The sequence below is a fragment of the Bos grunniens genome, chromosome 11, assembly GCF_055505025.1.
Source record: "Bos grunniens cultivar Pamir isolate PY7600 chromosome 11, Bosgru_T2T1.0, whole genome shotgun sequence".
NCBI classification, from domain to species: Eukaryota; Metazoa; Chordata; class Mammalia; order Artiodactyla; family Bovidae; genus Bos; species Bos grunniens.
In genome coordinates this window covers 104738362-104760575 of record NC_141175.1, presented here as the reverse complement: position 1 = coordinate 104760575, position 22214 = coordinate 104738362, and the positions used below count along the sequence as shown (strand labels likewise).

Below are 22214 nucleotides of genomic sequence, written 5' to 3'. Positions count from 1 at the left end.
AGGACATGAAGATAGACCCAAATATGTTTATTACAGGGATTTTCATAATGCAAGAAACGGGGAAGGGCACACTTTAGGAACCCAGTGGGGCTTGGGATTATGTGTATGTGTGTACAATGAAATATTATGAGGCCATTCAGTCTCTACAGATATTTCTATGACATGGGCAAATACAGAGAATGTGAAATATTTAAAAAGCAGGGTACAAAACTGTTTACCCAATGATCCGGTGCGTGGAGAAAATATATTGGGTTGGCCAGAAAGTTCAAGTGTTTGAATACATGGAAAAACATGAATGAACTTTCTGGCCCCTGATGTACGGTTCCATTTTATTTATGTATATTTTAAAAGGCCAAAGAAAACATGCAGTTACCAGTACTTACCTCTGATGAAAGGTAAGATTAAAAGTTACATTAATTTCCTTTTTCTATTGTTGTTACTGGTATCAAAAAAATCATGTAAAAATTAGTTAAATGTGAGAAAAAATTACTAGAAAATTGGGAAAGTTAGAGCACTGACTGTTGAGGATCTTAAGGAATTACACGTTAGGGTGTGATGATACTGTTGTGGTTTTGCCTTTTTTTAAGGGTCCTTAACTTTTTGAGATGCTTAGTGAAGTGCTTTGGGCTTCCTTCCCTGGTGGCTCAGTTGGTAAAGAATCCGTCTGCAATATAGGAGCCCTGGCTTTGATTGCTGGGTCAGGAAGATCCCCTGGAGAAGGAAATGGCACCCACTCCAGTATTCTTGCCTGGAGAATCCCATGGACAGAGAAGCCTGGCGGGCTACAGCCCATGGGGTCACATGAGTTGAACATGGCTGAGCGACTAAACCATGGCCACTGAAGTGCTTGGGTAAAAGTAGCAGATGTTTACAGATAAGATCTGGGATTTCCTTCATAATAAACCAGTGGAGTGGGTGGGAGGAGAGAGGAAACAAGATTGGCCAGAGGAGTCGTTAATTGTTTCAGGTACGTGAGGGGTGTAATTATATTATTTCCTCTACTTTTGTATATGCTTTTATTTTCCATCATAAAAGGTTGGAAATTAGAGACTACTGGTTAACTGAAAAATCAAAGGCATGAAGACCTGTCCCCAGCGTGAGAGACCAGGCTTAGGGTCCCCCAGCATCTGCTTGTCAACAGCTTCACCCCTGGGGCACTTGGGTTAAAGAAGGCTCTTTGGGGAAGTCCCATTTCTGACTCCCACCTTGCTCACTCCCTCACAGTGTGATCCCGGGCAGGGACCTCTCTGAGCAGGGGTTCCCTCCTGTGAAGAGTGGGGTCTATCGTAGGTGCTCCTCAGGGCTGGAGAAGAGGAGAAGGGCACAGTTCCCTGCCCCCTCCCCCAAACTCACTTGCCCTGACTGCTCGGTGCTGGGGTAGGGGGGAGTGGACCCTGGGAGGGACACCCAAGTGTCCACTAAAATGAAGGGACAATGAAAGTGTGGCTGCCTTTACAGGGAGGCTCTAAACAGCTCTTTAAACTTTTTGGATTATGGACCTTATTAGGAAAAAAAAATGTGTGTTTTTTTTTAATTGTTTTGGCCACGCCGCACGGCATGTGGGATCTTAGTTCCCTGACCAGGGATTGAACTCTTGCCACTTGAGTAAGAAGCTCAGAGTCTTAACCACTGGACTGCCAGAGAAGTCCTTCTTCTAAATTTTAAAAATTTCTATTTCCGTTCAAACACTGTATACATGTATGTTTTACTAATACAAATATTATAAAACAAAGGAAAAAATTTTTGAAGTAAAAACAGAATAACTGTTCTTTTAAAATGTTTTGCTAATAGTTATCACTTCCTATCATCTCTACCACATACTTTATATATTTTCTCAAAGCACAAAATACCCTTGTGCTGGGGTCCTTCAATACTGACAGTGGCTGTATGTCTATGTTTCACATAGTTTTCTTTGTTTTGAATTATTTTGGCCAGTCACTCAGCCCTGACTCCATCCTTACTGATTTCCCCCCAGTGCTGGTTGGGGCGGCTGGTGGCAAGGGGGCCTTTGTAGGGGCCTCTGTCTTCATCCCGGGATTTCCTTGTTAAGCAGCTCTCTATCTTGTGAGCTTTGCTCCGGTTATGTTTTTCACATCATGTGTAAATCCCTGTCTGCACTTGCTCTCGATTTGCTAAAATATGAGTGAGTGAGTGAGTGAGTGTGTTTGTGTGTGCAGGATCCCCGGAGCCCCTTGGTCAACCGTGATGGCTGGTGACTTGCTGGCTTGCAGACCTAGTCTGGGTCCACCCATGGTCAGTCTGTGTATTAACAAAAGCTAAAGTTGCTTATATATCTTGGATTTTCTGTGTAGTAAGAAAAGCTAAAGTTGCTTATATATCTTGGATTAAAAATCCATGGAAACTGTCAGGGATAGGTGCTGCCTTGGGAGAGCCTGTCCTGACAAGCCATGTCTGCGTTGCTGTCTTTTTTAATCTTTCTTTATTTGGCTGCGTCGGGCGTTAGCTGTGGCACGTGGACTCTTCTCTGCGTAACGTGGGGTCTTCTGTTGTGGCTCACAGACTCTCTAGTTGTGCTCGGGCTTAGTGGCCCTGCAGGTTGTAGGGTCTTGGTTCCCGGATCAGGGATCGAACCCCAGTCCCCTGCACTGGAAGGTGGATTCTTAGCCACTGGGCCACCAGGGAGCCCCTGCGTTGTTGTCTTGCTCAGGGTGGCTGGGCTGGTTGGTTTCCTGGTCAGCCTATGAACCCCTTTTACCTGCGCTCTCCTGTCCTGTGTCTTCATTTCCATTTCTCTTTTCCATGAGGCTGTCCCCATATCACTTTTTTTTTTCTGCTTTACTCTGTTGAACCCTTTTTCTTGCCATCCATTTTCATGTCTTTCCTTTTACAAGCCCACCAAAAGGCAGTATTTTCACTGGTGATATTTACTGAGTAGCTTACTTATCGAGTACCTGCTGTATATCTAGACATGGAGGAATGAGTCAGGAACCACCAAGTAAAATTTCTATAGGTGAGAGTGTAAATGCGGACACATCCTGGAGAAGGCAGTTTGGAGGTTTCTGTCAAATTTGCCCTTTGACTTAGTGACTCCACATCTGTAAATGTTATCTCACATGTGTCAAATGAGGGATTATCCTTGCGGGGCTGTCTGCAGTAGGAGGAAACCTGGAAACAGTCATGTGTCCAGCAGCAGAAGCTCCATCCTAGCCCCTACCAGGATTTCTCCACGGGCAGCTGAGGAGCCCTGTGCTGCAGCGACGTCGCCGAGTGCAACATGCCAGGTGCAGAAAGGTGTGCCTTATATTTTTAGTTATAATAAAAATAGAAGTAGTGGACTTTATCATAGAAACTTTCAGAAAAGTGGAAAATGATTAAGAATTAAAAGTCAGAGTCACCCTCATCCTGCCACTGGAGATGTTTGTTGGGTTTTCTTCCAGTGAGTCAGCAGTGAACTAGATCGCTTTTCCCCTTCAAATCGAGATAGGCTTCTTTTCTTTTCTGATTATAAATGGAAACATTAAAAAGTAATACAGATTGACTTTAAAGTCCATTTAAAATTCGACCCCATGAGCTGTGGCCTCTCTCCGTGGAATTCACCAGGCAAGAATACTGACTCGAGTGGGTTGCCATTCCTTTCTCCAGGGAATCCTCCAGACCCAGGGATCAAACTAGGATGTCCTGCGTTGCGGGCAGATTCTTTACCATCTTACCCTTAAAATGCATTAAGCCAAAGTGAAAGAAACCGCCGTCACTCTTACTGCCCTGTTTTGGAGCTGTCTGCTTTACACGGATGGTGAGCCACTGTCTTTTAAAATAAACCTGTATCTACATTAGCCTTTGTAGTGGCTGTCGCACTGTGTCATGAGCCACACCGGGTGGGCCCTCCTGGGCACACCTTGCTGGTGGCCTGGGCACTTCCTTTGCGTTAAGGCCCTTTTTAGGAGTGACAGAAAACTGGCCAGTCCAGGCCTTGCCTGTCTACATCCTGATGCACTGTCAGATCATGATGGAAAAGCTTCATTGTTCTTTCCAATGGCACTCTCCTTTAGTCATATTTTAATTTATTAAAATGATTCTAATGAATTAAGGACCTCCCTGGTGTTTTTTTTTAAGTAAAAAACTAAAAAGTTTTTTCATTGTTTTTTTTTTTTTAGTATTTAAAAACATTTATTTATTTAATTTTATTTTTGGTTGCCCTGGGTCTCTCTTGCTGTGTGTGGGCTTTCTCTAGTTGCAGCAAGTGGGGGAATACTCTAATTGCAGTGCTGCTGCTTTTCTTTGCTGTGGCTTCTCATGTTGCAGAGCACAGGCTCTAGGCTCAAGAGCTTCAGTAGTTGCAGCCCTCGAACTCGGTAGTTGCAGCTTAGGGGGCCTAAAGCATGCAGGTTTCAGTACTTGTGACACAGGGGCTTAGTTGCGCTATGCCACGTGGATCTTCTGGGACCAGGGATCGAACCTGTGTCTCCTGCATTAGCAGGTGGATTCTTATCCACTGAGCCACCAGGAGAGTCCCTCTGTTCTTTTAAATTGCTCATTGATTAAACAGTTCCCTTCCAGCCCTCCCCAGTCAGGCCTTCCCTGCTGTAGATATTCTGGGTTATTCTTTTCGTGTGTAACTCTCCCACCCCCTTGGAATTGATGGCACTGGGGGTTGGGAGGGCTGTGCTTTGCCGCTCTGGTTCCTCTCCTGTCCAGCCCTGCCTTCCTGCTGGGCTGGGCTGAGGCTCCTCCTGCTGGCTGAGGTCAGCACTATTAATAGTCAGCTTAATCCTGCCCTGGCCGGATGGAGGGAGGCAGAGGAGGGGGATTCCCAGGAAGTCGGGGTGCCCACTGTCTGCAAGTGCCGACCTGTGGCCCAGGGCTCTGTCTTCTGGCAGCTTGGCCAGCTCCTCTCCTGGTAGGGGTTGCTGAGAGTTCAGGGCCAGCCCTGGAACCTGGGTTGGCAGGAGATGGGACCTGCCAGGAGGCCAGAAAGAGATGCCGAGGACACCATTTTGGGTTGTGGGATGCCCGCGTCTGATCTGGGGCCCCTGGATCTTTCTGTGAGCAAAGGCAGCTAGAGCAGGTGAGCAGGGCCTCTTAGAGCCCTTGTGGACTTTGAAATCCAGCACCTAGTAACGTGTGTTTTTCTTACGGTCTTTTGAGAGACTATAAAGGTTTTTTATGGGGGAGAAGAGCACACAGGCGCTTGCTAAAAGGGAGTTGTGGCGGGTTGAGGAATGGGCTTTCCGGTGCCCCTGGAGACCTCCCTGTGTGTTTCTAGCAAAGACTTTGGAGTGTCTGCTGTGTGCCGGCATTGGGTGAGGGGTGGTGGGAGGATGCCTGGAGAGGAGTGAGTTACCGAGCTGAGCCGAGCCGCATCCTGACCTGGCTGGATGCCAGGCGGCTGATGAGACAAGCCCTGCAAGTACTGAAAGGAAGACCTGGGGCACGGCGGGGGCAGTGAGCGCTCACAGGGCACCCAGGGCTGAGCCTGGGCAGGGGGAAGGGTGGAGAGGTGGGGAGGGTTGTTGAGGAACTCAGGCAGGTTCTGGGTCCTCCCTCTGCTCGCCTCCTCTTCCCCGTGGGAGAGGGAAGTGAGAGGCCCAGGCTTGCTTGGGCCACTTGGCAGTCTGTACCTGCCAATCGCACCAGGGTTTCTCGAGGTCTCACGTGCAGGCTTCTGACCTGGGCCAAGGCTGACCAGGGCAGAGCGGGCAAGCTTGCAGCCAGATATGGCCCAGAGGTGACCTGGGGACAGCAGCTTCAAGGTGCCTCTGGCCCCACAGGACTTTCCCCGTCCTCGTCCTCGCAGTGCTTGAGTGTAGAAGGCATGGGAAGCCCTAAGCCCCAAGAAGCAACATGAGAACGTTTGTAAGAGTTTCTTTCTTATGCGTTTCTTTCTGATTGTACTATTGACTATGGAAATGTTAGAATTTCTATTTAGGAAAGTATAAAAAAGAAAACAGAAGCCATACTGAGTCCTCCTAGACTGGTTAAACTGTTTGAATTGAAATTGTCTTTTTTCTTTTTTTCGGTTGGAAATACTCAAACATCAGTAATTTCATATGGCTCAGCCAAATATAATCTTTTTGCTACATTTTTTTTTTTAATTAAGACTGCTTTGGAAAATGTGGGATGATCAGTTTTTGGAGTAGACACGTTATGTCAGTTTACATGTCTCATTTCTCATTCCTACCATCCCCCAAAACCCAGTTATCCAGTTGAATGGACACTCATAATCAAATGAGGTGGCTCATTAAAATAAAATTCTACATTAGATTTAATAAATATCATACAATGAGAGTCACAAGTCTGAGTCCTGAGTTGATCCTCTTATTCTAAATGGTAAATCAGCTAACAGTAATTTCTAAATTATAGAAGCTTCTTTTTTTTTTTTAGTATATTTTCTGTTTATTTCATCTGGTTGCCTGGGTCTCACTTATAGCATATGGGATCTGGTTCCTGGATCAGGGATCGAATCTGGGCCCCCTCCATTGGAAGCACAGAGTCCTAGCCTACTGGGCCCCCTGGGAGATCCCAAAAGCTTCTTGATGACTAAAACTCAGAAGGGTTCTTTGCCCAGTCTCTGTCCTTCTCCCCCTCCACCGTTGGTTCCTAAGGCACAACCACGTGAACTGTGTCATCCATTCCACGGGTGTTTGTTGCACACCTGTTACGTGCCGCTCGCTGTTCTGAGTTTGGGGAACACAGACGAAAGCCTCGGGCTATGATGGAGCTCTCAATCTAGTGGGAGAAGATGGGCCATAAAACGATAATCACAATAAACAAGCACTTTCTATTGTTTATTGTAGGTGATAAAGACCCGGGTTGTGGGGCTGGAGGAAGGGTTGCAGTACTCAGTGAGGCCCTCTGGGTAGGCCTCACCGAAAGGTGATGTTTGAACATTGAACGCAGGCCTGAAGCAAGGCTGAGCCGGCAGGTGTTGGGGGTGGAGCAGGTCAGGAGGAGGGAGCGGCCTCAGGTGTTTGAGGAAGAGCCAGGGGGCTGAGAGTCACCTGTGCTGGAGAGGAGCACAGCGTGAAGGGCTTTGGGGCCCAGGCCTCTGTGAGGTGTGTGGCATCTCTGTGGGGTGAGAGAGCCACTGGAGGGTTTGGGGTGCAGCAGGGCTCCCCCTTGCTGCTGTGTGGAGAGTAGACTCAGGTCCAAGATGAAGACTTAGGATCTCGCTCTTTGGGTGAGAGGAGATGCCCGGGGCTCAGCATACTCAAGACGGTAAAGAATTCGCCTGCCATGCGGGAGACCTGGGTTCCTTATCTGGTTGAGAAAACCCCCTGGAGGAGGGCATGGCTACCCGCTCCAGTGTTGTTGGGCTTCCCTGGTGGCTCAGACAGTGAAGAATCCGCCTGCCATGCAGGAGACCCAGGTTCCATCGCTGGGTCGGAAAGATCCCCTGGAGGAGGGCATGGCAACCCACTCCAGTATTCTTGCCTGGAGAATCTCATGGACGGAGGAGCCTGGTGGGCTGCAGTCCATGGGGTCACAGAGAGTAGGACATAACTCAGCGACTAAACAACAACAGCAGCATGTGGCAGTAGCAGTGGAGGCTCCCAGAAGCAGTTGGATTCTGGGTGTCCGTTGCAGGCAGAGCTGATGGGATCTGCTGAACTGGCTGGATGTAGAAGGGTAGTGAAGTAGTGGAAGCAGTTTATTCCCCCAGGCCCCCATCCGCTTCCACAGGTCTGGGGCAGGAGGTTGACTGAGTCAAGGTCAAGATATTGGGTTGGCCAAAAAGTTGATTCAGGTTTTTTTCCATAACATCTTACAGGAAAACCCCAATATTAGACATCCATGTGGAGCTAGCTGTCAGCCAGCAGCTGGATGTGAGTCTAGAGGGCGCAGGAGAGGGCTGCAAACAGTTGTTGGAGATGCCTTGATGTATAGTTTGTATTTAAAGTCGTGAGGCAAGGGCCAGGGGCAAGGACTGAGCCCCGGGACTCTTCTCAGGAAGGAGAAGCAGCCCTGGGGTCACAGGAGCACCAGGAGAGCTGTGCCTGGAAGCCGAGGGGAGGGAGGGTTTCCAGGAGGAGGGAGAGAGTTGCTCAGAAACTGTAGCCTGGGCAGGTCTCCTGGGAATGAGACGCCACCATTGGAGGTCATTGGTGACCTGGGCAAGGGAGGTTTTCTGGCCAGGGGAGAAGGTTCTGCTAAGACCGAAGAATGGCCTCTCTGGAGACAGATAAGTTAGGAAAAAGGCAAAACACAGCCCAGGGTCCATACTCGGGTCAGCAGAGGGTGACCTCTGTGTCGGGGCCCCACCTGGCCCGCCACAGTTGGCGCCAGGGCTCCAGGCTCTTAGCCTACAGGGCAGGGCTGGCCGAGGGCGGTGCCCCAGGTCCGCTCACCTACAGGGTACCTCAGTCCAGTTCAGCCTCTCAGTCGTGTCCGACTCTTTGCGACCCCATGAATCGCAGCACGCCAGGCCTCCCTGTCCATCAACAACTCCCGGAGTTCACTCAAACTCATGTCCACCGAATCAGTGATGCCATCCAGCCATCTCATCTTCTGTCATCCCCTTCTCCTCTGCCTCCAATCCCTCCCAGCATCAGAGTCTTTTCGAATGAGTCAGCTCTTCCCATCAGGTGGCCAAAAGATTGGAGCTTCAGCATCAGCTTCAGGACTGGTTTCCTTTAGGATAGACTGGTGAGATCTCCTTGCTGTCTAAGGGACTGTCAAAAGTCTTCTCCAACACCACAGTTCAAAAGCATCAATTCTTCAGTGCTCAGTCTTCTTTATGGTCCAATTCTCACATCCGTACATAACTACTGGAAAAAGCATAGCTTTGACTGTATGGACCTTTGTCGGCAAAGTGATGTCTCTGGTTTTTAATATGCTGTCTAGGTTTGTCATAGCTTTTCTTCCAGGGAGCAAGAGTCTTTTAATTTCATGGCTGCAGTCATCAGTCAGAGGGGAAGACTTTTCCTCAGATTACTGGAACTGTCCTTTCTCTCCAGGGGCTCCGACTTCTAGGCTGTGAGCAGGGACCCCCTCTAACTGAGCCATATCCGACACCCACCTGCTCCCGGGGCTTAGTCTGCGGTAGGGGTTAGGCATGGAGGGTCCTTGTCTACCCTCTCTCACCACTTTCCCTTTTTTCCCTTTAATTTGTTTCTCCCCTTTATTTTTTTCTCAGTTAAAAAAAAAAAAACGCTGTAGAAGTGAAACATGCCCAGCAAGTAGAACAATATAGAAGGGTACTGAGGCCCTCCCTCAAACTCCAAATACCCGCAGAGGTGACCATCGTTAGCGCCCCCGACAGTGACAGGGCAGCTTAGCACCCCCACCCCCCGGGTCTGCAGACAGCGCCATGCATCCTGTCCCCTTGCAGTCTCACCAGGGCTTCCTTCCATGCTTGGTCCATCCCGCTCTGCCACATTCTCCCCAGAGCGGCAGTAGCCCCTGCTCCGTTGCCTTTTTTTAAAAAATTAATTAATTTTTAAATTTTAATTGGAGGCTAATGACTTTACAGTATTGTGGTGGTTTTTGCCATACATTCGCATGAATCAGCCATTGGTGTACATGTGTTCCCCATCCTGACCCTCCCTCCCACCTCCCTCCCCATCCATTGCCCTTGAGGTTTGAGATTGTTGAATGTTCTGATGAACCCTTTTGCTTTTTCTGCATTTTGAAATTTACACCCATAGAAAAAGTTCCTACCCCTGAAATTTCCAGATCCAAGGTTAGGAACCCTGAATTTTGAGACATACTGCCAGTTTGGCCTGCTGAAATGAGTGACCGACCTGCCCAACAGACAGAGTGCCTGTGAGGACCTGTGTGTCTCCCCAACACTGGGTACTGCCAGGCTTAATTAGGGCGTGTCGGTCAGAAAGTGCTAAGAGCTGCCTTGCTTTAATCCTGGCTCCCCTCCCCACCCCATGACATAGTTTAACTGGCTGCCCCAGGCCCCTGGGGACATTGCTTCTGTCTCCAGAGGGCATCCGGCAGGTCAAGAGGCTGGGGGCTTGACCCTAGGCTCAGGTCCCTGACTGGCCGCCGCCTACAGAGGACCTTGGCCAAGCTCTTGCTGGCTCATCTCTCAAGATCCTCGGGAAATTTTGATCGAGTCTAGCCATGGTTCTGCCTGGCAAGGTGCTGAGAATTATTTGACCATGTGCATGCGTGCTAAGCTGCTTCAGTTGTGTCCCACCCTTTGTGACTCTATAAACTGTAGCCTGCCAGGCTCCTCTGTCCATGGGATATCCTAGGCAAGAATACTGGAGTGGGTTGCCATTCCAGGGGATTCCAGGGGATCTTCCTGACCCAGGGATTGAAACTGCATCTCTATGTCTGTTGCATTGGCAGGTGGGTTCTTTACTACTAGTGCCTCCTGGGAAGCCCTTGTTTGACCACAAGTGGAAATCAGTGTACCACAGTGACTGGCACATTGTGGAAAAGTTTCATAGAAGGGGCAATACTTCCCCCATCACATGTGGTATACTCTGTGATTTTTGGCTTTATTTTATAAAATGCCAGTCACAGGAAGTGGCACTTCTCTGTTCCCCCTCCAAGGCCCGTGGGAGTTGTGAAGATGCGTCCTGGGGCTGGGCTTCCCAGGGACCCTGGAGACCTGGAGAACCTCCTCCAGGGACATGGTGCAGAGTCACGGCTACGATAGGGTCATGAAGGGGAAGCTGAGCGGCAGGCCTGACTTGACCTTCACTGCCCTCCGGCTCTTTTCCCCTTAGGCCCTTCCAGACCCGTGTCCCTGTGTGGGGGGCACACAGTCCCTTTCAACCCAGAGTGCGGGCTAGGCCCTGCCATTGTCACTTGCCGGGGCTCAGGACCTGCGAGACGCGGGGGGCCCCAGAAGGCCTGGGGAGCCTTGCCCCTCCACCCGGCTTTGTGGGGGGTCCTTCCACCCCACCCTCTGCCTCCTAACTTTCTCTTGTTTTGGGTTCAAGGGTGGCCCTCCTCTAATTATAGTACCCGCCTGGCCTAATTATAGCCTGGGCTAATTTGTTAATGGCTTTGGGAACTGAGAGCCTTGCCTTGGGCAGGATCATGGCTCCTGGGTACACGAAGAGGCGTTTTGCCAAGGGGCACTGAAGGAATGTGGGTGGCCCTGGAGGCCCCCCGGGGAGCCCCGTGTCCCCCGGCGCACACAGGGCTCTGACAGATGCTGTCTGTGTCTGCAGGTTGTCAGGGTGGGGTCTCCCCTTCCAGGAGCCCCTGATACACCACACCAAGCAGGGACTTGCTGTCTTCATTCTATTTAAACACATGGTCCTAAATTAAAAGATATTTTTGGTTTCCCTTTCTTTAAAAGCAATATCCGTTTCCAGCAACAGCTTCAGGACTCGTGACCCCAAATGTGTTAATATTTTGCTCGAGGAGTCTCAGGAATAGTCTCTCTGCTCCTCCAACTCATTACATTTTCTCCTCAGGGAAGTCCCACCTGGCCATCGTGCAGAAGGTGAACAACGAGGGCGAAGGTGACCCCTTCTACGAGGTGCTGGGCCTGGTCACCCTGGAGGACGTCATCGAGGAGATCATCAAGTCCGAGATCCTGGACGAGTCTGATATGTACAGTGAGTTCCCTGCCCCACCTGGCTCGCTCAGATGGACCCCTGCTGTCCTGGGGTGGGAAGGCCAAGTGTGAGGCAGGGCCATGCTTCCTCCCGGCCTTCGTGTCTCGGTCCAGATGCTGCTGCTGCTGCTTCTGGTGGAAAGAGGCCCCGCTCAGCTGGGAGCCGGCGGGTGGGCTCTAGTCTGTTCCCGAGTCCTTGCAGGACGCTGGCCTCAGTTTCAGATTCTCTCTTGCAGCTGACAACCGAAGCCGGAAACGGGTCTCTGAGAAGAACAAGCGCGACTTCTCAGCCTTCAAAGATGCTGACAATGAACTCAAGGTGAAAATTTCACCTCAGCTACTTCTGGCTGCTCATCGCTTCCTGTCCACAGGTAAGAGCAAGAGGGGGGCCCTTCGGGTAGGGGCAGAACATAGCCATGGAGGGAGACATCCTGGCTTCTCCTCCCCAGAGGGCTGTGGCAGATGAAGGGCCCGGGCAAGCTTGCCTGCCTCTGGAAGGGGGCGGGGTGTTGTCCCTGCATCCGCCCCCACCCCTGACAATCCCTGCAGTTTATTTTCCCTGTTAATGAGTTGCTGCTGCAAACTTCCAGGAAGCGTCCGGGTTTGTTTTGGAAGTTTTGTGCTGGGAGGATGGGAGGTGGGCACCAGGTTCCCCATTGAGGAGGGAGAAGGCCCTTCCACATGCCGCCTCCCGGTGGGTGTACCTGCAGCCCTGCCCGCTCATCCTCTCCAAGCCCCTGGATCCTGCTCTGTTCTCATCTCTCCACCTCCCCTCCGCCTGCATCTGCCGGGTCCCACGGGACCTGACCTCCCAGTCAGTCATTTTTCTCTCTTCTCACCCCTGATTCATAGCTCCCTTGGAGACCTCGGTGATTAAATGGGAGCATGCCTGCCTGCCCTGTCCTCTCCCCTCACTCTTGACTTCCTTCCCGCCCTCACTTGCTGAAGCTGTGATCCTGTGATTTCTCTGCCAGGATACGGATGCTGTGGACTCTGACAATAGCACTAGTCACGTGTCCCAGGCACTTCCCACACGGCAGGCGCGTGGCTCAGTGTCTTACGTCTGTTATCCCATTTCAGCAAGCAGTGACCCCATGACGTTTTAGATCCCCATTTTACAGATGAAGAACCTCAGACTCAGGTGAAGGAACGCGTCCGAGGTCGTGTTCTATTAGTGCGGGAGCCATGGTTACAGCAGGCAGACAGCTTCATGTCTACTGAGGCCGGAGCCGAGGCTGCACCCCTGCCCGCCCCAGGGAGGCAGGGCCAGGCGACGAGGAGCTGTCCAGTGCAGATGTGACCGAGCCCCAGGTGCCGCCTGGCCTGTGAAACTCTCCTCTCTCCTCCCTCAGAGGTCCCCCAGTTCAGCCCCTCTCTGGTATCAGAGAAGATCCTGCTGCGGCTGCTCAAGTACCCAGACGTCATCCAGGAGCTCAAGTTTGACGAGCACAACAAGTACTACATCCGTCATTACCTGTACACTCGCAACAAGCCGGCCGACTACTTCATCCTCATCTTGCAGGTGGGTCTGCCCCCCCGTGCCTGTGCTGCCCCCTCGCCTGCCCTCTGCCCACCCCCCACTGCCCATCCTCCTCCCGAGGCCCCCCTTGGCCTCCTCGCTGTCTCCCGGTCTCAGCGCCTCCGCTGGGTCTGCGCCCACTCACGCCTCGCTCCTCCCTTGCGCCTCAGGCTTTTCTCCCTGGTGGTGTTCTCCTCTCAGTCTGTGACCATGACCCTTGCTCTTTCAGGGGAAGGTGGAGGTAGAGGCCGGGAAGGAGAACATGAAGTTTGAGACGGGTGCCTTCTCCTACTATGGGACCATGGCCCTGTCCTCGGCCCCTGGTGAGTTGTTGGGCCACCCCCAGCATGCCTGGAGGGGTCGGGATATGGGCAGGCTGCTCCCCCGGAACCTGGGGCCGTCTACAGGCTCATAGCCCAGGTGCCTTCAGGGAGGGGAGGCCAGTGAGGGCCCGGGCTTTGAGGAGGTAGGCTGGAGAAATGATTTGCCCATGGGGACAGGGGTCTGAGGGTGGAGGGAGGAGATGGGAAGGGGATTCTGAGCAGAGCCTGGAGGGGAGTTGAGAGTGCGTTCTGAGATGGTGAGACCAGCCTGGAGGAGACAAGGGAGCTGGTGGGTGTGTGTCAGGGAGGCCCAGGAAGTCGATGGCGTTCGCTCATGATACAAAGCAGGAGGCCGTTAGTGGCCTGTGAGCAGGGGGACCTACACCAGCAGAATGGGCGAGCTGGGCAGGCAGGCCACCGTGGCCATGACGGTGGAGAACAGTTGAGAGAGAGGCAGGTGGAAGGAGGCTGTGTGGCCTCACTAGTGAAGACTGGGCCAGGGGAGTCGGATGGGGTGAGGAATCCGAGGCGCCTTTGGTCGGGGGCCAGGCCAGGGCCTGTTGGCCATGCAGTAAAGGGGCTGAGCCACCGCCTCTTGGTTAAGAGTCAGTTCTAATGGAGTAAAGGAGCTCGGGGACAGAGAAAGGACTGGGCAGCCTCTGAGAAGACCTCTCTTGCCACCCCAGTGCCCTTTGCTTCCCCAGTGTTAGGTGGCTCAGGCTCCTGTTACCAGAGGGGCCTTGTGGCTGGAGTGGGCGCCCTGCAGACAAGGCCCACGTGTCACCCAACTTGGCATCTCGCTAGTGGTGTGATGCCTCCAAGCCTTGAGAGCAGCCGCGGGTTCTGCAGGCTGGAGAGGGGATGTCTGCTTTGGTGCTGAGCGGTGCGTGGTAGTGGGAGGGGCGCCTCAACGCTATGCCTGCTGCTCTCCTTTGACAAAGACAACCCCCGTGTGGGCGGCCGGGCACACATGCGTTCTGACACAGTTCGGCTCATCTACCGGCATGAGCAGGCACCTGTAGGGAGGGGGATGGGAAACAAGGCTCCAGAGCCGGGTTTGGGAACAGGTGCCCCTGCCCAGGTGCCCCAGGCCTGGGGAGGACGTCTCTGCCCCTCCCAGGAGGACCTCTTACCATCTAGCTTGGGGAAGACTTCTAAAGCAGGGCACACCATCACAGGATGTTCCTCTAAGCTCTCTTTCTCTGCAGCGATGCCTCAGAGCCGGGTTGGGGGCCTGGGCCCTGTCTTGACCTGGAGGCCCCTGCTTTCCACTTGCAGTGGCCGGAAGGGAGGGGAGATGACTTCTGGGGGCTCTGTGTTCACTGTGAGAACTCTGGGCTCACTCCGCCAGCCTCCACCTTTCTCTGATCAGGGCTCATTAGTGGGCTCTGAGCACCCTCCCCATCAGAGCCAGTGCCCCATCTCTGCTCAAGGCAGCCTGGCCCCAGCAGGTCTGCTTCTCCTGTGGCTCTGTGTCCACCCCACCCATCACTGACCTTCTCCTCTTTTGCTCCAGTACCTTCCACCCTGGTTGGGTGTCCGCCTGGCAAGCGGAACTCCCTGCTCTCCTGGCTCTCAGGTAACAAGGCATGGCTAGAAAATTTGCACTGCCTCCTGTCGCCTGAGCCTGCATCCTGCTGCTGCATTAACCTCTCCCAGCAGGCAGTGGGGCCACCTCTGCCCCTCCTCCCAGCACCCCACCTGTTCACATGTGTGGGCCAGCCTGACAAGCGTTGGTTCTGCTTGACCTGGGGTTCTGTGTTACTGTGTCCCTTGGCCCAGGTCCTGGAAGCATTTTCCCGAAGGCCCTTCAGTCTTTGAGAAGACTCGTGCATACCTACATACACCCGCAGGTGACAGGCTGGGAGTGAAAGGCTGTTCCTGGCCAGGCCAGGTGAGCCCTGCTGCTCAGGGCCACACAGACTTCAGCAGGATGACTTGTCACCTCTCAGTATTCTTGCCTGGAGAGTCCCAAGGACCGAGGAGCCTGGTGGGCTACAGTCCATAGGGTTGCAAAGAGTCAGACATGACTGAAGTGACTGAGCACACACACATGCAACTTTCTCTAAAAAAAACTTCCCACCTTTCCTCACAAGCTTTGCTTTTTTATTCTGTGGCTGAAATGGTGTCCACCAGCCATGGGGAGGCAGCCTCTGGGAGTTAGAAGTGCGGCCATTCAAACTGCCCTAGTTGAGTGGCGTCTCCGCCAAGACTGGCTGAATGGTTCTGGTAGCTGACTGACCGTCTCTGAGTATTGATTTCCTCCTGTGAAACGGGAACAAGACATATGCCCACTTCTTAAGAATTGTTGGCCACAGTAGGCAAGAGAATTGATATAAAATGTTTAGCTAGAGCTCAATTACTACTTGTACTTTCTCTATTATAGTCAAACCAGGAAGTATTCGGGCAAAGGCCAAAGGCCTGTGCTGTTTCCGGCCTTCCACAGGTCACACTCCTGAGCGCTGAACCAGGGTCAGCGGGAACCGTGTTGGCCCCAGCATCATTCAGTTCATGGGATCCCCGTATCCCATGTACACTGGGGCAGCAGAGGTCCTGATGGCAGACCCGTGGCCTGGGCTGCTGAGCCCGGGGGTGAGGAGCATGGCGAGTGTCTCTGAGCTCGTTTCAGTGCATAGCTTAAAGCAGCTTCCGGGACCCTGGCCGTCCTAGAAACCTATCGCTTCAGGCTCCTGTTTCCCATTGATGTTCATACAGTTGGGCTACTTTCCTTCCTAAATATACGAAAGCACACTTAAAAAAAACAAACGAATTCTCTTAAAAAAGTAGAAGGATGACTTAGCAGTCACTGGTCCCATTCAGACGCAGCCAACTTTTGGCTGTGACGAGTGGCCTTTGAGCAGGAGGCTGCCTGATGAGAACAGAGTGGACCGTGTTGGCCTTCACTGGCCAGCCCCTCAGCCTCCCTCTCCTCTCTTGCACTTGCTCCTGTCTCATAGATGGCGCGGTTGACACACACATGGCTTGAATCCTAATGTCTTTACCTGATATGGGAACCGAGACACTTTTCCATAAGCTTTCTAGTTAGAGCTATGCAGGGTCTCACTAAGCAGAGATGCCTTCGTTTGTTACTTCCCCTTATGCATGTTCATGGGGGTCTGTATTCTAAATAATGGCATGATATGACCTCTTTATGGAAAAACTTCTTCTGTATTTAAGATATGTCCTTGGAATATTTTTTAAAGAAATGGAATTACCAAGTCAAAATTACTGTGGTTTTCTTTTTTGTTACATTTTTGGGTTTGTTTTAATAGTAACATAGCTTATTTAGAAAATTAGAAAAGTAGGAAAAATCCTAAGAAAATTAAGTATCATAATTTCATTATTCAGAAACAAACCTTCATATTTTTTAAATTTCTAGGACCTCTGTTTTAACACACCATGTGACTAATGTATGTTGGTTTAAATTCACTTCCTGTCTCTGGAGTGCTAATAAGCATTAATTAAAAGCATTCTGTCATCCCAATAATTAATGTTAAACAGTAAGAAATATTGAACTTCCAGGTGTTACTTAGGTTTGAATGAGTGATAGATGCACGTGGTTCTCTAGTGTTTATATACCAGGGGTCCCCAACCTCCGGGATCTAATGCCTGATAATCTGAGGTGGAGCCGATGTAGTAATAATAGAAATAAAGTGCACAAGAAATGTCATGTGCTCAAATTGCCCCAAAACCATCCCCCCTCACCCCGGTCCACGGAAAACTTGTTTTGCATGGAACTGGCCCCTGGTGCCAAAAAGGCCGGGGACTGCTGCTGTATGCTACCCGTCATAGAATAACCAGACTGTGTGTTCCTGGTTTTATGAATGCATTCAGATGTGGAGTATTACTGAATTCAGTCTCATTTGGTTCAGTCAGTCACCCAGACTCAGTGGTTGCTTTTTTCACTGGGCTGTTTGTTAGAATAGTTAACTGAGTCATTAGTAAGGTAGTAGTTAACTCAGCAGATCAGCTTAGTGCACTACCTGTTTGTTTAAAACAAGCCAGCATGCCTTCACAATTAACTTCTGGATTTCATTGTTCTCTGAATGTTCCCCCAAAATATGAGCTAATGAGGTACAATAATGTGTGTGCCCTTCCTTTTGCAAAATAAGGAGCTGGTTCCTTCCTCGTTGGAAGTTGAGTCATTCCCCTTTCCTGGTTACTATCAGCTGAGTGAAGCCTGTTCTGCCCCTAGTGATGGGAAGAGGCACTGCTATAGCTACCCCAGGGCTCTGCCTCCTGGGACGGAGACTGGGACCAGTCTCCAGACACCCCAGCGTGGGAAGCTGGAGCTCTGGGGCCTCCAGGTTCCTGTGAGAAGAGTCTGCTGCCTCCATCCCCCTGCCAGACTGGCTGGGCTCAGCAGACACAGGCAGGACTGTTCCACACACAAGTCTCATGGAACACACTTTTGAGCTCTTACAAGCATTTTGAGATATGAACAGGATGTCACGTTGGGGGTGTCTGTATGTATGGTGAAAGAGTGCAAACTGTAGGTTCTTCATCTTCATATAGTTTAAAAGTGTGCAGTTTACATCCCTTGACAGAAGTGGTCATTGAGATGTTATCTGCCACACTCGGGCCATCTTTGTGCTGCCCCTGCCTCGTTAGCTGTCCGGGAAATGAGAGCTTCTGTAGACATAGACTTTCTGCGTCTCAGGTTTTTGTTTTCTGTTTTGTTCTCTGTTCGGGTAGACTTTTGGATACTTACTGCACAACACTTCTAAACAAACTAACTCGTTTGCTCTGATGAAGTCAGACCTTGCAGTAAGGGCTTTGTTTGCACCCAAGAACTCCTTCCCATTTCCAGTGAGGGCTCCACTGCCCTGGCGTCTGAGGGACGCAGTTGGACAGGAGGCTGTGCGGGGCGCCAGGCTGGCCGCTGGCCTCACAGTCTCTGTCCCGCCACAGACCGCTCCCCATCGCACCCCACGGCCCTCAGCCGCTCGGCCTCCCTCAGCTACCCAGACCGCTCAGAGACGGCGAGCACCGTGCCCTTGGCAGGCAGCAGCAACCAGTTTGGCAGCTCGATCCTGGGCCAGTACATCTCTGACTTCAGCGTGCGGGCACTCATGGACCTCCAGTACATTAAGGTGAGCACTCCCCATAGCCCTCTGCCTGGGGCAGCCCCTCTTCTGCCTCCAGGCCACTGGCAGCTTCTTTGATCCACCGCACCCAGCATGGATAGCTTCCCAGGTATGGCTAGTGGTAAAGAACCCCCTGCCAGTGCCCGAAACACAAGAGACCTGGGTTCCATCCCTGGGTTGGGAAGATCCCCTGGAGGAGGGCGTGGCAACCCACTCCAGTATTCTTGCCTGGAGAATCCCATGGACAGAGGAGCCTGGCCGGCTACAGTCCATGGGGTCGCAAACAGTCGGACACGACTGAAGCGACTTAGCACACAGCACACGCACCCAGCATGGCGGGCCCGGACCTGGGATGTGTGTCCTTCCTACTCTAGTTTCTCACTCTGTGGTCGGGAGGGGGCTTCTGATACCCTCTGCCCTGGGTCATGCCCTCTTTCCTGGACTCAGCTTCCATCCCAGCCACGTTTCCCTGGCCCCCCAACCCTGCTCTCAGTGACCACCCCTGCCCACCCCCCTGCAGATCACCCGGCAACAGTACCAGAACGGGCTACTGGCCTCACGCATGGAGAACTGCCCCCAGTTCCCCCTGGACGGGTGTGCCATCTGCACCGAGAACTCAGCTGACAAGGCCGAGGCGCCGCCGATGGATGAGACCACGAACCTGCTGAATGAGCGCAACTCCTTGCTGCACAGAACGTCTCACGAGAGCGCCATCTGACAGGAGGGCCCGGGGTCCCCCGCCAGCCCCGCGGGGGCCTCCCCAGTGGGCCCACAAGAAGACAGGGAGCCTGTTAGGCAGGAAGGGGTACAGTTACCCTGTCTGACTGAGCAGCCAGAGGGTCCCCTGCCTGAGGGGGATCTGGTCTCTGACAGGGACCTCTGAACAGCTTGGAGGTGGCAGCTGCACAGCCCTGGACTGCAGGGCAGTATACCGACGACCAGGAGCGCTTCTAAATTCAGCTCATTGCACCTCTTTTTAAATATCATAGGGGGAAGGGAAGACAGGGTTAAGGAACTTTATTTAAAAGCAATTTTTTTTCCCACAAAAACTTTAAAAGGGGTAGGGTTTCTCACCCCGGGAAGCAATAGCCATAATGTGCTCCCAGTTGTGACCTCCTGGCTGCATCCCTGATTCAGGGAGCCACTTCTCCCTGCTCCTCTTCCACGCCCTCCAGAGATGGCACCGCCATGGCCTCCTGGAGGAAGATTTCTTCTTGGGAGAGAAGACAGTTCTTCCCAGGAAGCAAAGAACCAAATAGCGCTGAGAACAACTGCCTGGACGCATGCTGAGGCTCACCTGTCGTCACCGAGGCCAAGGGATTTTTCTGGGAACCGTGGTCAGGGAGGTGATACTCCAACTGTGGAGAGGAGCACGCCTCCTCCTGTTAATCGCTGGACCCAGGAACCTCCTAGAACTCTGCTGATGGGGTCTCCTGGTGAGTTGGGCTGGGCCGAGGACTCTCAGCCCTGTCCCTGCGATCTGCCTCACATCCACCCCTTTGGACAGCTCTCCCCTTGTCGTGGGGCTGACTCCAAGTGTTAGGGCAGGGTCTCACACCTTTAAGACTGCTAATCAGACTGCTCCCCAGGCCCTGCCCTCAGTTTCACCAAAGGTTTTCCCCAGGTGGGGAGAGTGTCTGTGTTAGAGGGGCTTACCTGTGATGCTCTTTTCGGGGCCAGGAGGGAACTTGGTCATGAGCATCTACATTGTTAGCAATCAGTTTATCCCCCTCCCACCCCATAGCCAAAGTCAAGTCTCGTTACTGACCTACAAAGCCCTTCTTTTCAGACTCCCTGCTTCTAATTCCAAACCCCAGTGTCTCTTGGGGATTGAGGTCAGGAGGATGTGTAGGAAGCCAACCCAAGTGGGTTCTTCATGGCCTTTCCTCTGTGGCTGAGGCTCACCTGACCTTGTTCATGCACTTAAAGAACCCGGGAAAGGAGGTTTCCACCTAGAAGGCACCCAGCCAGCAGCCCTGTCCTACACACGTGTGAGATCCTAGTGTGAGCTGTCATCCCAGTCTTTGCTGAAGCCTGTGGTACTGCACCCTGAGTGCCCCAGCCCCATCTGCAGTCCTGCACCATCTCCCTGAGCAGTAGGCTTCCCACTGACGGGGAGGCTGTGGGACCAAAGTCCACTTTGACCCTTTGGTTGGGTGGAACACTTGCTGGGGGGCCTGGAACAGACGAGGGAGCCTCGACAGGCTTTCCCACATATTATTTATTCACTTCTTTCCTCAACCCGTGAGACCTGGAACCCCAAGTGCGCTGTTGGCAATGACCAGAAAATGCCTCGCACCAAGTATACTGGTCAGCTTAACAGACCTTCCCAGTGACAGAAGTGATTCCTACAAGTCTGGAGAGAAGGTGGTGACACCTATGGGTTCTCAGCCATAAGGAAGACACCAGACCTTCGTGCCCTGTTCAGGGAAACCCCTTAGTTTTCTCCAGGAGCAGCTTGCTCTTCGCGTCCACATGGGGGCTTGCAGTGCGGTTTTCCTGGGGCCTGAGTGCTGCCTGAGCCCACCCACTGCCCGAACCTAGTGTTTGTGTGTGAAGTCCATGGAGCAGGTACACACACTTCCACGGCTACCTCTGTGCACACACAGATGCTCTCAAGAGACGGTCCTTCCTCCCCACCTCTCCCTGTCCCCATTTATAATCACTTTCAGCAGAGGGTCATGGTTATTTCCAAATATTACTGGTCCGATGACTTCCTCTTCCCAGTGCAATTTCTCATTTCCTATTCCAGCCTCTGGTTCCTGGGCTGAGCTGTACCCTGGACCTGGCCCAGCCTTGCGTGTCTTCCCATGGAAGGGGGACCTCCGCAAACAGCAGGCCTCCATGTGGGTAGGCGAGTCACAGCCACCGTAGCAAATAACTCGTATTTATTTTGCATAAGATTTTAATTTGTATATTTTTGTGATTTATTTTGGCATTGTTATGAGTTTTGACTCTCGGGGAGTTTTGTTGTTATGACTCTTGTGTCTTTTGTCACAAAACAATGATAATATTTGCTAAACGATATATGGAATTTATTTTTGATTGGTAATAAAAAAATGAAATATGGATAAATCTTGGTGAGCCTGCAGTTGGCCTGTCTGAGCTCCGGACTTGTCGCAGAGCTCGAAGTGGCTGTGCTTAGCTATGACAGGGCAAGAGTTAAGCATCCTGGGATTGTTTAGCACTAAAATTAATGAAACGGACATGTAACATACAAAACATAATCAAGGCTGTTGTCACAGGAGCTAGAGAGTGCCAGCTGCTGCTAGACCGGTACGGCAAGTGTGCTCAACTGCCACCGTTACGAATCCAGTAAAATGGAAACCAGAGGACCAAGGACAGCTGGAATGGACAAACTGCCCCTCCTCTCTCCTCTAGGGGCTAAAGGAGAAAGGTGCTTCATTTAAACTATGATCGCATCGTCTAAAAACAGCAGTTGCCTCTCGGTCCAGACTTGGAGGCTGGTTGTGGTCTCCAAGTTGGAGTGCCCACCCCCGGAGAGCCCACCTAGAAGGGACCTCCCAGCATCCACTCCGGAGGCTTCAATCGGGAAGACGCCCACAGTGCCCCCCAGGTGCCTAGCCGGTGGGTAACCGAGTGCACCCAGGCCAGGGGCTCAAGGAACCCTGCTTTAGAGGGGAACTGGGGGGAACGTTAGGCATTGGGTAGACAGAAAGGAAAGAGAACATTTCAGATAAAAGGAATAACAAAGGCAGAGTCCTGTGTATAGGTGGGCAAGAATAAATTTCTTTCATCCATCTGCCCCACACACATTTCAGCCTCTGCTACATGCC

The 22214-nt window shown here is 51.9% G+C and overlaps 1 protein-coding gene across 2 annotated transcripts in view; it reads left to right on the top strand.

Moving 5' to 3' along the window:
* Positions 1 to 21492, top strand: part of CNNM4 (cyclin and CBS domain divalent metal cation transport mediator 4) — a 37113-nt gene extending 15621 nt beyond the window's left edge. Inside the window, exons 2-8 of one of the 2 annotated variants that reach the window (XM_086328126.1) lie at positions 11346 to 11489; positions 11725 to 11859; positions 12841 to 13010; positions 13237 to 13330; positions 14847 to 14909; positions 18242 to 18423; positions 18938 to 21492. In XM_086328126.1, coding sequence (XP_086184252.1) covers positions 11346 to 11489; positions 11725 to 11859; positions 12841 to 13010; positions 13237 to 13330; positions 14847 to 14909; positions 18242 to 18423; positions 18938 to 19135 — 986 coding nt within the window. In that variant the 3' untranslated portion in view covers positions 19136 to 21492. The remainder of the gene's footprint in view (positions 1 to 11345; positions 11490 to 11724; positions 11860 to 12840; positions 13011 to 13236; positions 13331 to 14846; positions 14910 to 18241; positions 18424 to 18937) is intronic. The other variant, XM_086328127.1, reaches the window with a different exon arrangement.
* Positions 21493 to 22214: the final 722 nt, after the last annotated feature.